The sequence below is a fragment of the Mus pahari genome, chromosome 3 (assembly GCF_900095145.1).
Source record: "Mus pahari chromosome 3, PAHARI_EIJ_v1.1, whole genome shotgun sequence".
NCBI lineage: Eukaryota > Metazoa > Chordata > Mammalia > Rodentia > Muridae > Mus > Mus pahari.
Window position 1 is genome coordinate 69,189,609 of NC_034592.1, and position 12,461 is coordinate 69,202,069.

Here is a 12,461-nt window from a genome sequence, read left to right on the forward strand (position 1 = left end):
GTCTGGTTGGTTGATATTGTTGTTCTTCCTAGGGGGTTGCAAACCCCTTCAACTCCTTCAGTCCCTTCTCTAACTCCTCTATTAGGGACACTCAGTCCAATGGTTGGCTGCTAACATCCACCTCTGTATTTGTAAGACTCTGGCAGGGCCTCTCAGGAGACAGCCATATCAGGCTCCTTTCAGCATGTACTTCTTGGCATCTACAGTAGTGTCTGAGTTTGGTAACTATATATGGGATGAATCAGTAATTACGTTTTTATCCCCCTCTTCCCCCAGATTTTGTCTCAGGAGTTCCAAGAGCAGCAAGGACTTTGGGAATGGTAAGATGAAAAAGGTGTTTTTAAACCTATGGGGAGAAGGGACTAGGGAGATGGTCAGAAGATACCTCCAAAGCATGAGGTCTGCTATTTGGATTCCGGGTGGGCATCTGAAAGGAGGCCCGTCACGCTGTAACCCTGGTGCTGTGTAGAGACAGCTAGACCCCTGCTGCTCACCAGTCAGTCATCATACAAATGAATGAGCTCCAGGGTGAGAAAGAGACTGTCTCACAAGCACCCTCCCCCCCATGCACATATCTCCACAAACATGTTCATATACCATCCCCCATCTGTAGCTATCATTAATTTTAACTAATTCATTTTTTTTACACAGGTTTATATTTATGATGGGAAAAATATGTCCTCTTTACACAATTTTACTGGTGAACAGGTATGGTATTAAAATTCATACCCCATTATGAAAATTCACTGAGGAGAATGTAGAAAGTGAAAATACAGAAGTCATCTGCAGAGTAGCCTGACCCACACTGCAGACAGCCCCTCTTGCTGCTGCTTTCCCCGTGTACAAGTCTGCATGAAAGATGCATGAAAGACCCCGTTTCCAGTGTGTTATCTCGTGTCAGTCAGTGTTTTGTGGAAACAGTTTAATGGGTCCATACATACAAAGCTATAAATAGAATTATGACAGGCTTTGGGTTTTTCGGAGACAAGGTCTCTCTGTATAGTCCTGACTGTCCTGGAACTCACTATGTAGACCAGGCTGACCTTGAACCCAGATCTACCTGCCTCTGCTTCCTGCTTGCTGGCACTAACGGTGTGTGCCACCACTGCGCTCCACCACTGCTCAACTGCTTTCAGATATTTTACCTTTGTTTTTAAGTAGAATATTTTCGTTTAACAAATCCTTTTGTCTCTGTATGTTATAGCTTGTTTTTGTTTGCTGTTTTTTAAAAAATAAAAGTAAAATTGTACTTATACAAAAGCATAAAATTTCCTTGATGTCATCAACATTTCCTTAAAGAATTACCCAATTGGGGGCGGGGGAAGAATTACCCATGAATCCTTTAATTCTAGCACTAGGGAGGCAGAGCCAGGTGGTTCTGTGAGTTTGAGACCAACCTGAGTTATAGGACAGCCAGGGCTACCCAGAGAAACCCTGTCTCAAAAACCCCATAATCAAAAGAAAACAAAAGACAAGAAAAGGATGGCTTACATGTTTTAGTTTTATCAGATGCCAAAAGCACAATACAGATGTGTGTATTATTGATGGCATATGCATAGCTGCATTGCAAAATATAAGTTCTTCAGTTTAGTACAATCCATTCGGAGTGAGTATAGATGTTTTATAACATTCTTTCTTGTGTGTCTCAGGGAGCTCAGTTACAAATTGGTAGCGACAAAAGAGAAACTCCACTGGGAGAAAAGATCCTCCCAGTGTTTGTATCGAGGCTGGAGCCTCTTTCCTGGCAGCGCTAGGCTCTGAGAGAGGAGGAATGAGAAGCCTCATGGCATAGGCTCTGCAATGATAGACGTGAAATGTTTTCTGCTTATAAATCTAGAAAAATTAAAAAGCCTCATTAATGGATGGCCATTGTCTTAGGAAACAGACAGAAAGACATTGCATTGAAACCCTAAATGCAGAGAAAGAAATCAGCCTTTCTCTGAGATAAAAGTGTTAGTGTAAATGTTCATCTGACTGTATGAAATGTAAATGTTTTGTTCCATCTTCTTCTTCAGATGGCTGCATATTTTGGATTTTCTGTAGCTGCTACTGACATTAATGGGGATGAGTAAGTTTTAAAAAAATGTTTCCAGAAACCGTTTCCCTCTGTGTTTATAAGTGCTTGACTAAAACTAAACAGTGTTTCTTCTGTTTCTTTGTCTTCTTCCTGCTAATCTTCTGTCACTTTAAGAAAACAAGTTAATGCTCCCTAGTCATAAATATGAGGAAACCCTTGAGTTGGTCCTAAATTTTAAAATAGCTCTAACACAGTGGTTCTCAATCTTCTTGATGGTGTGACCCTTCTTCATGTTGTGGTGACCCCCAACTATAAAATTATTTCATTGCTACTTCATAACTGTAAGTTTGCTACTGTTGTGAATCCGATGTTACAAATATGAATGTAAGTTTCTGATATTAAGGATATCTAATATTCTGCCTCTATGGGGGGTCAAGACCAATAGGTTGAGAACCACTATCTTAAACCAGGACAATGTAATTTTATGAATGACCTACCATTGAGCCATGTAGTTATAAGAAGCCTGCAAATGGGTGGGAAATGGAGATTGAGTGAAAAAGAGGAGTTTTAATAAAAATGTGGTGATGAGGGGCTGGAAAGACTGCTCAGTGGGTAAGAGCACTGGCTTGTCTTGCAGAGGGATTGAGTTTGGGTCTCAGCACCCACTTGGTGGCTCATAACCACCTAAATCCAGTTCTAAGGGATCCAATGCCCCTTTCTGGCATCTGAGGGTGGCAGGTACACACATGGTACACAGACATACCTGAAGACCTGGTACCCCCTTAATCCTAGCAGAATCAGGTGGATCTCTGTTAGTTTGAGTTCTGCCTGGTCTACAGAGCAAGTTCTAGGAAAGCAAGGGCTACACAGAGAGACCTTGTCTCAAAAAGCCAAAGCCAACCAGCCAGCCAGCTAGCCCACCAACCAACCAACCCACCCACCCACCCACCAACCAAATAAAAACCACCCGTAGAATAAAGTAGGAAATTAAGAGAAATGACAACTGTCAGATAGAGTTTGAGTTTGTGTGTGAGGATGTTCTCTTCTTTCAGTTACGCAGATGTGTTTATTGGAGCCCCCCTGTTCATGGACCGAGGTTCCGATGGAAAACTCCAGGAGGTCGGCCAGGTCACAGTGTCTCTGCAGAGAGCAGTGGGAGACTTCCAGACTACAAAGCTGAACGGCTTTGAGGTTTTTGCCAGGTTTGGAAGTGCCATAGCTCCATTGGGAGACCTGGACCAGGATGGCTTCAATGGTAAGATCCAAGTGCCTTTCTGTGTCACCAGAGGAAGTCCTAAAATGCCATGTACAGGAGCTCCTATGTGCATACCTCCTCCCGGAAAGACGGAGAGCACACCACTGACACCAAATTTAAAAACGGATTGCTATTTCTTTTTCCTTAAAAATGAGGAAAAGATTTCAAAACTTGGCTTTCATGAGCTAGAGATGATTCAATTCTGAAAGGAACCTTCATTCTCAGGGAGCCCTCTGCATCCTGCTGCCTGTCGGTGCCCTCTAGTGTCCATTTGCTTCCAAGTGAAAAACTAGCTCCCAGGCTTATTGTCAAAGCAATAATGACTTAATGCCTAACTCAGGTATGTGTTTCCACTAAAGTTTTTTTAATAGTCGGAGCTTTATAGTGAAACCTCGGAGAGAGGTTATATGTCTTTTCATGGGGACTTGTAAACGGCTTATGCTTATTGTGTTATGGTGGTCCTATATTTCAGTGGTTACAGATACCTTTTAAAATAAAAGTTGGCTTTTACTACACAGCTCTTTTCCGAAGCCTGAAATACAGATTAAAAATTAGATACGTAAAATATAGGTTACAAGGATTTTTGTAAAAGAACAGTGAGGAGAGAAGGATTGTTGGATGGTTTGCATGATCAGCAATATATTTGGGTTTAAGCAATATATTAGAAAGTTATTAAGAAGAAGACTTGATAAATTCAGTATTACAGATGACTCTGACTACGTAGTGGAAAGGACAGCTCTGTGGACAGCTGTGTGTCACAGGCCAGCTTGAATAACCGTAGAGGATTTCAGACTTAGCGAATAACTAGACCAGGGTAGATTTTGCTTCCTAAAATAGTCCTAAATCTTTTTTTGTCATCAAAGAACATGGCATTCAACTGTAGAATAAAGCTCATAACAAGTTATGGAAAGCCCACTGTAGGTCACTGCTCACTGACAATAAACCTGGATGTAAGAAAGAAAGCTGTATTTGCTTTCCTACCTTGTGTGAAATTATCAGGTCCCTTTCATTTCAGCCGGGCTCTGTCTCCCAGGCTTTCTGGAACAGCTAAGACAGAAAGCTGTTGCTTTGTTTCAAAGCTATTCCAGTCACTTTAAAGTCACATTTCCTGGATATTGTCATCTTGCTTTTCATATTTTTGTTATGTTATTTGACAGCATGTGTAAACAACAGCAAAAATCTTTTCAAAGATTTTTACAAAGAAGTTTTAGTGTTAGGAGATAAATACCTTAGGAGGTGTTGATGGTCTCTAGGGAACCGTGAATGGTAAATCTTTAGTGGAAGATTATCTGAGCCATGTTTATTAAACATGCATTTTTGTGCTGTTAGTTCCAATCTCATTTTGTTCAGATCTGGTGACAGTGAGTGCTATTTCAGTCCTCCACCCCACTAGGTACCAGAAAAAGGCAAATTAGTGACTTGTTGCTGTTACATGGATATGAAGCAACTTAAGGGAGTGACTTAGGGTTTTACTGCTGTGAACAGATACCATGACTATGGCAACTCTTATAAGGACAACATTTAGCTGAGGCTGGCTTACTGGTTTAGAGGTTCAGGCCATTATCATCATCATCTTCAAGGTGGGAGCATGGCAGCATCCAGGCAGACATGGTGCAGGAGGACCTGAGACTTCTCCATTTTCATCTGAGGCCTGCTAGAAGACTGTTTCCCACATGGTCTTACAGCCCATTCCCACAGGGACACACCTCCTCCATCAAGGCCACACCTCCAAATAGTGCCACCCCCTGGGCCAAGCACATTTAAACCACCACAGGAAGAAGGGTTTTCTTTGGCTCATAGTCTGACAGCAATGGCAGCAGAAGCATAAGTACCTGGTGTCTTGTGTCTATCGGCAGAGTGCAGAGCACAAATGGGAAGTGAGGCCACGTGATAAGGCCTCACGGCCTGCTCCCTCTCCCTGAAATACTCATCCACTTCCCCAGTCAGGGTCCACCTCTGTGATGTCCCACAGCTCTCCAGGTCAGCGCCACTAGCTGGCCACCAAGTGTTTAAACACAGGAGTCTATGGGGTGAGGGACAGGACACTTCACAGTCAAATCACAGCAAAATGGATGTAGAAAAGGAAACAGTAAGTTAGGTCTCGTATTGTTATGTAGACTCTGGGGTAATTTTGTGCAGTTTTTGTCATTATTGCCTAACAAAACAAAACAGAGGGAAGGGTTAAAACCTAAAGAGAACAGTAGTGCAATCCAGGGAGGAAGTGAGTTCACGACAGTGCATGCGGCGGCTCTGGACAGCAGCCGAGAGGGAGACAGAAACTGTGTATGCAATACTGACGAGGTTAGAAAGAGGCAGTTCATACTAAATAGCCTCATAGACTAGAGCCATCTTTTGCTGGGAAATTAATCAATATTTTCTTTTTTAATTAATTAATTTTATGTATAGGTATACACCAGATACACCAGAATATAATGTAGCTGTCTTCAGAGACACCAGAAGGGGGTGTTGGATCCCAATACAGAGGGTTGTTAGCCACCATGTGGTTGCTGGGATTTGAACTCAGGACCTCTGGAAGAGCAGTCAGTGCTCTTAACCGCTGAGCCACCTCTCTAATCCCAATCAGTATTTTCTTAATGCATATGTCAGTTTGAATTATCTTTTTAAAACATAGGGTTAAAAGGACTTCTTTATATGATACAAACACATATTTTCAAAGAATGACATATTCTCAGGGCTTGTGGCTACCAGATAGTCTTCTAGGCGCTGACAATCAGAGGCTTGTCGAAGCTGGTGTGATGGTGCACACCTTTAAGTCAAGCGTTCTGGAGGGAGAGGTAAGCAGATCTCTATGAATCTGAGGCCAGCGTGCTCTTCAGAGTGTGTTCCAGGCCAGCCAAAGCTATGTAGTCTCAAGCAATGCAAAACAGCAAGAAACAAAGAGGCTGATCACCTACACACCCCCTTAGTCAGGCGGTGGTGGCACACGCCTTTAATCCCAGCACTGGGAGGCAGAGGCAGGCGGATTTCTGAGTTCGAGGCCAGCCTGGTCTACCGAGGGAGCTTGTACATAGAGAAACCTTGTCTCCAACAAAACAAAACAAAACAAAAACAAACAAAAGAGAGGTAACCACCCACACACATTCTTGAGGAACCCAGCATGCAATAGGGTGTGTATAGGTAGGAAATAATTCTTTTTTAAAGACTACTAGAATGCAATTACTGTGGTGTTTGAGATATTTCCAGGTATGATGGTCTCACATAAAGAATGTGGAATCCAGGCATGTTTAAGATGTCAGGAGATGTCACTGAGGAGGCATAAGGTTGTTAAGTAAGGACATCAAAGCAACTTGATGTGGCTGGTACCAAGGGGCCATTATAAGTCGAAGAGGAAGGAGGAATTGTCATATTTATCTTCAAGTCACCATGACCATTTAGTGTCACATAGTTGCTTTAGAGAATTAAAAATTTTATACTTATGTTGTTTCAGTATAAATTGAACAGAATGAAAATTATGAACTAGATTTTCATTCTATAAGATAAAACTCACAAATGAATTAGAAGGAGGGGTCAAAAGCATCAAAATGAACTTAAGATGAGAGTGTTCATGTGTCCTCATCCACATCTGTAATGTAAGATGAAGCATTTTAGATTCAGAAATCTGAAGTCTCTTGTCCAAGGTCAGACCCAGGGCACCTGCCTCTAGATTAATGTCACTGCTGCATAGTTTTCCTTGAATCTCTTTGAAGTAGTTTCCCCTTTTGTTTTCTGTCATCTTCAGAGAGTCTCGCTCTGGAGCCCAGGCTGACCTTGAACTCAGAATCCTTCTGGGTTAGTCTCTTGAGTGTTGGGATTACAGGCTCATTCCCCTGTTACAGCCTAGACTGCTGTTCTGCAGAACTTCAGCTCAACAGTTAACCTAACAGATGAATTGTATGAAGAGTGTTAATACCAAGAATGTCTTCCGGCCATCCCTGCCTACTTTCCTAATTCACTATTCCTCTTCTCTTTATCTTTTCCACTCTGTTCCCTCTTGTTCACAGATATTGCAATTGCTGCTCCATATGGTGGTGAAGATAAAAAGGGACTTGTTTATATCTTCAATGGAAGATCCACAGGCTTGAATTCAGTGCCATCTCAAATCCTCGAGGGGCAGTGGGCTGCTCAGAGCATGCCTCCAAGCTTTGGCTATTCAATGAAGGGAGCTACAGATGTAGACAGAAATGGATATCCAGGTACTTTTCTGTGTGACTCTGGGCTTTTCATCCCCAAAGTGTTCATTATTCTTTTCTTGTCCATCATCCCATTTAATGTTTAAACACTGATGAAGACTTTAAACAGCTCTTTTGATGGGAGTGTACAATATGAAACAGAAAGCCAAATGCACGTTCCAAGTTTTTAAAATGGCATCTATTGCCTTTTGTTTTTAAGGAGCTAGTATTTTTATGAGCTGGTGCAATCACTGTGTGTGTGTGTGTGTGTGTGTGTGTGTGTGTGTGTGTGTATACATTGAATGCACTTGCACATGGAGGCCAAAGGTCATGTCTTTGGTTTGCCTCTAACACCTTATGTTTTGAGACAAGGTCCGTCACTGGAGCTCATAAATTTGCCTATGCTGGTTGAGCAAGCCTAGAGACCCTGCTGTCTCTTGCCCTCGTCCCATGCCAGGATTACAGGTGCATAGCACCGAATCTGGCTTGAGTGTTGGGGAAATACAAACTCAAATCCTCATGCTTTGCACAGTAGGAACTTTACCCACAGAGCCATCTGCCTAGCCTGGACTAATCACTCTGATCTGTAACAAAACAAAACAAGTACCATTTCACTGAATTTTCCCAACAGCAGTGTTGTGGAATTTAGTTAATTGAGGTCACTATAAGGCCATTTTGTAGATGTGAAAGTAACTGAAAAAGGGTAACTTGCCCAAGGTTTCAGAGTGAGACCATCAGCTTAGATTTCTACATCTTTTGAGTATTATAGTGGCTCTAGGATCAAAATTGATCCTTTCCTTGAAGTAAAATTGTGAAGACCCAGATAGTATCTGTTGTTGAACTAGCTGCTCTGGATTCTGGGTCTTAGCTTGGTGCCATGCTTTAGAAATGAGACATGAGGTTTGTCTGTGAGCTGGCATTATTGCAGAGCTTTGTTATGAGTTCAGTGTGTGCACTACAAAGCTTAATGCCACCAAATGGATCTGCATAGTTCCCTGGTGCACTTATACTTTGTGATTGTTTGAGGCACGTTTTTTTCTTTTTTTAATGTACCCCAGCTTGTCCTGGAACTCATAATCTTCCTGCTATTGCCTTTTGAGTGGCTGTGATTACAGGTGTGCAACACCATGCCCAGATCATTCATTCATTCATTCATTCATTCATTCATTCATTCATTCATTCATTCATTTATATGAATATACATATATATTATGCATGTATAAATGTATAGGTTTTTATTATTTTATATGAATGGGTGTTTTACTTGTATATATGTTTGTGCATCATGTGTTCAGTGCCTACAGAGGGCAGAAGAGGGTGTCACACCCCATGAACTGTAGTTACAGACAGTTGTGAGTCACTTTGTGGATGATGAAATTAAACTTTGATCTGCAGGAAGAGCAGCCAGTGTTCTCTAACTGCAGCGCTATCTCTTCAATCATACATATATATACATACATATATCTATACCTATATATATGTGCATATATAACCAGGATCCTCTAGAAGAGCAGTCAATACTCGGAACCATTAAGCTATCTTTTCAGCTTCCCAACAATTTTACTCTTGAGAACAGTTTTAGAAGGGCTGTGGATTATAGCTTACTTTGTAGAGTGCTTGCCTAGAATGCACAAAAACCACAGGATTGATCCCTAGCTCTGCATCAAATTAGGCATGGTGGAAAATTCAGGAGGCCAAGGCCTTTTTCAGCTACATAGAGTTTGAGGAAAACCTACTTTGCATAAGACCCTATCTCAAACAAACAAACAAACAAACAAAGTATCCTAAGCCAGGTGCTAAGAGAAAGCCTTTAATCCTAGCCCTGGAAAGGCAGAGTCAAGTTTGATCTACAGGAAGAGCAGCCAGTGTTCTCTAACTGCAGATATATGTATGTATGTATATGTATATATGTATGTATATGTATATATGTATGTATATGTATGTGTATATATACATACATATATATGTATATGATTGAAGAGAGAGTGCTGCAGTTAGAGAACACTGGCTGCTCTTCCTGCAGATCAAAGTTTAATTCCATCATATACACATACATATGTATGTATATATATATGTATATATATATATGTGTGTGTGTGTATGTGTGTATTGTGTATATATATATATATATATATACACACAATACTTTTCATTATGTATTTTATTCCTTTGAAACATTTATTTTTCTAAAACATGAATTTCATATTTCCCATTCTAACAAATAACCATTGTATCTTATTTTACCTTTTATATATATATATATATATATATATATATATATATATATATATATATATATATATATTTGTTGTTGTTATTGTTGTTGTTGTGTGCCTCTACACATTTCCTCAGGACAAAATTCTATTTCTGTTACTTCAAAGGCACCCACTCGTGTGTGTGTCTGTGTGTGTGTTTGTGTGGGGTGGTGTCAAGGTGTGGTGGTATTTGACTTAGGTGTGTCTGACTGTGGTGCATGAGGAGGTTGGAGGATGAGTGTGGAGCATCTCCTGGCTGACTCTTGGTTTTCCTCCATATTTGAGACAGGATATGTGTGCTGCTGTGGCTTCACTGCCTTGGGAACTTCTGGAGAGTCTCATTTCCAAGTAGGGGCATGGTAGGATTAGAGCCACTTGCACCACTGTGTCCAGTGCTTGTAAGCACCAAAGCACCTCTCTAGCCTCTAAAATGTTCTTGGTTAGCTGAAGGAGAGTCTAACTGAGGATGAGAGTTTGCTCACTGTTTTGAAATAGTTTTGCCTTGTGCATATTATCTTAAAACTTCTTGGCTTTGAGAATAAAACCCAGGAGTAGTAAACATGACATTGAATAATGCATATTTTAAAAATCATTATTATTATTAATATGTTTTTCTGTCTCTCAAGACTTAGTTGTAGGAGCTTTTGGTGTGGATCGAGCTGTCTTATACAGGTATGTTGCATATTCTTTAATACAGGAATATTTTAAATTGTTTGAAAAAATTTTAATTTAAGTATTTATTTGAATTTCAGTTTGATTTTCTTGTAGTGACAAAATTATTCTATTCAAGCTTTGCTGTGCATATTATATATTCAAGAAACTCTCAAAGAATAGAGAGCTATAGTTTTTTTAAAAATATTTTTTAAAGACTATTCAGAATTTTCCCTCATTAGCCTTTACATTTTGTGTGAAGACATTGTCCTACATTTTTAGTCACTCCTAAAATGTATGGGTGGTAGCTGGGAGTATCCTTGCCTCGTGTACACAAAACACTGGACTTGGGCCCTCTGTTGCCCGCCCCCAATGGATTTAAAATGATAAAGGTTTACATTTTCATAGAAGAAGCAGTGAAACTAAGTTGGTACTTGTGCCTCAGTATTACATGACTATAAAGGTGGTATGTCATAAACATCAGAACTCTTTTATTTAAACTAGAGCATGGTATACAAATTCTCATTTTTTAGCTGTATACGTGCTCTCAGTTCTATGGGTCATCACTTCCTCTGCCTCAGAACACCACTGACCTTTTGAATCGGTTGAGGTTCTTGCACTTTTACAGGCTAAACTTGGCAAGAGAGTTTCCATTGGAGCCACGTAAGGCTCTGTGATCCATCAACTTCATCATAGCCACGGAGATCATAACTTACAGACCCAGCCAGATGTAGTGGTGCACACCTTTAATCCCAGTGCTGTCTGTGAAGGCAGAGATAGGGAGGTCTCCATGAGTTTGAGGCCAGCCTGTGTACATAGCCAGTCCAGGCTAAGCAGGTCTGTTACACAGAGAGACCGTGTCTTGAAAACCACAACAAACAAACAAACAACCCCCTGAAACCACAACAGATAACCAATAACAAAAACCCTTACAGACTTATCATTCGAAGCAGCCTCATTGACCTGACCCCATTGTTCTTGAATATAAAACTGACTTGTGCATCTGAACTTTGCAAAAATGTAGTCTCAAGTTGAATATTCATCATTTGAAATGCTTGGGACCAGAAGTGCTTCAGATTTTGGAGTTTTATAGGTTTTCAAGTATTTGCAGGGACTCAGTTAAGCATGAAACGTTTCTAATCTAAAAGTCCAAAACTTGAAATAGTCCAAAACATTTTTGATCATCTTGTTGGTACTCAAAACGCTGTAGCTTTGAGACTCTATAGTATTTTATTGTTTGGATTTTCACTATGTGGGGCTACTCAGATATATTTTAGTTTATTGTTTTAGTTTTATAATTATTGTTAATAATTAATATAATTCATAAATTTTCATAAAATTAGTAAACGCTTGTATGAGGTAAGTATGTAAGAAATTTAAAGGGCGAAAATGAGTTGGAGAGGTGGCCTAACAGTTAAGAATGGAGTTAGGAGCATGTACTGTTTGTTCTTGCAGAGGACCCAAGTTCAGTTCCTAGCATCTATGTCAGGCCTGTAACTCCATCTCCCCAGAATCTGATATTTTTTTCTGGCTTCTGCAGGCATCTGTGTTCACTTCCACCCATATTCCACTCCAAATGCACAAAATTTAAATAATAAAAACAAATATTTAAAGAGTATAAAATAAGCATGTGTATGCTGTACTGTAAATATTCTCATCATTAAGAAGTCACGTCTGCCTCAAGTATGATCTGTAGGTATTCTGCCTGCATTGCCAGATCTGTTCTCCTTTCCAATATATATGCCTGTCAGCACAGATGGGTTTATGATACACACATTCCACCCTGTGTTCCCTCTAATTAGCTGGATGTCCTATAGCTACTAACAGTTGTGCTTTATTGTGCTGAACTCAGGTAGGCTGATTGATTGATTGTCTCACTTGCCTGGAATTGAACATTTGCCAAGATGCAGGACTGAATTAGATCAGTTGTGGGTAAAATGAGACAGTCAGGCATCTTATGTTTACATCTAGGCTAGTACGATTGTCATTGCTATTACCAATAGTAATGGGCATTGAATTGCGTATGGAGTGAATGAGAATTTAATCAATTTATTTTTAAATAACCTTTTTCTCCTTTTCCCCCTCCCCTCCCCCTCCCCTCCCCTCCCCTCTCC

The 12,461-nt window shown here is 40.3% G+C and overlaps 1 protein-coding gene across 2 annotated transcripts in view; it reads left to right on the forward strand.

Annotated features, from left to right (window-relative positions):
• Positions 1-12,461, forward strand: part of Itgav (integrin subunit alpha V) — an 82,701-nt gene that overhangs the window by 40,730 nt on the left and 29,510 nt on the right. For both annotated transcript variants that reach the window (XM_021193077.2, XM_029536005.1), the window contains exons 9-14: positions 277-320; positions 652-708; positions 2,016-2,068; positions 3,070-3,272; positions 7,274-7,465; positions 10,323-10,368. In XM_021193077.2, the coding sequence (XP_021048736.1) occupies positions 277-320; positions 652-708; positions 2,016-2,068; positions 3,070-3,272; positions 7,274-7,465; positions 10,323-10,368 (595 nt within the window). The remainder of the gene's footprint in view (positions 1-276; positions 321-651; positions 709-2,015; positions 2,069-3,069; positions 3,273-7,273; positions 7,466-10,322; positions 10,369-12,461) is intronic.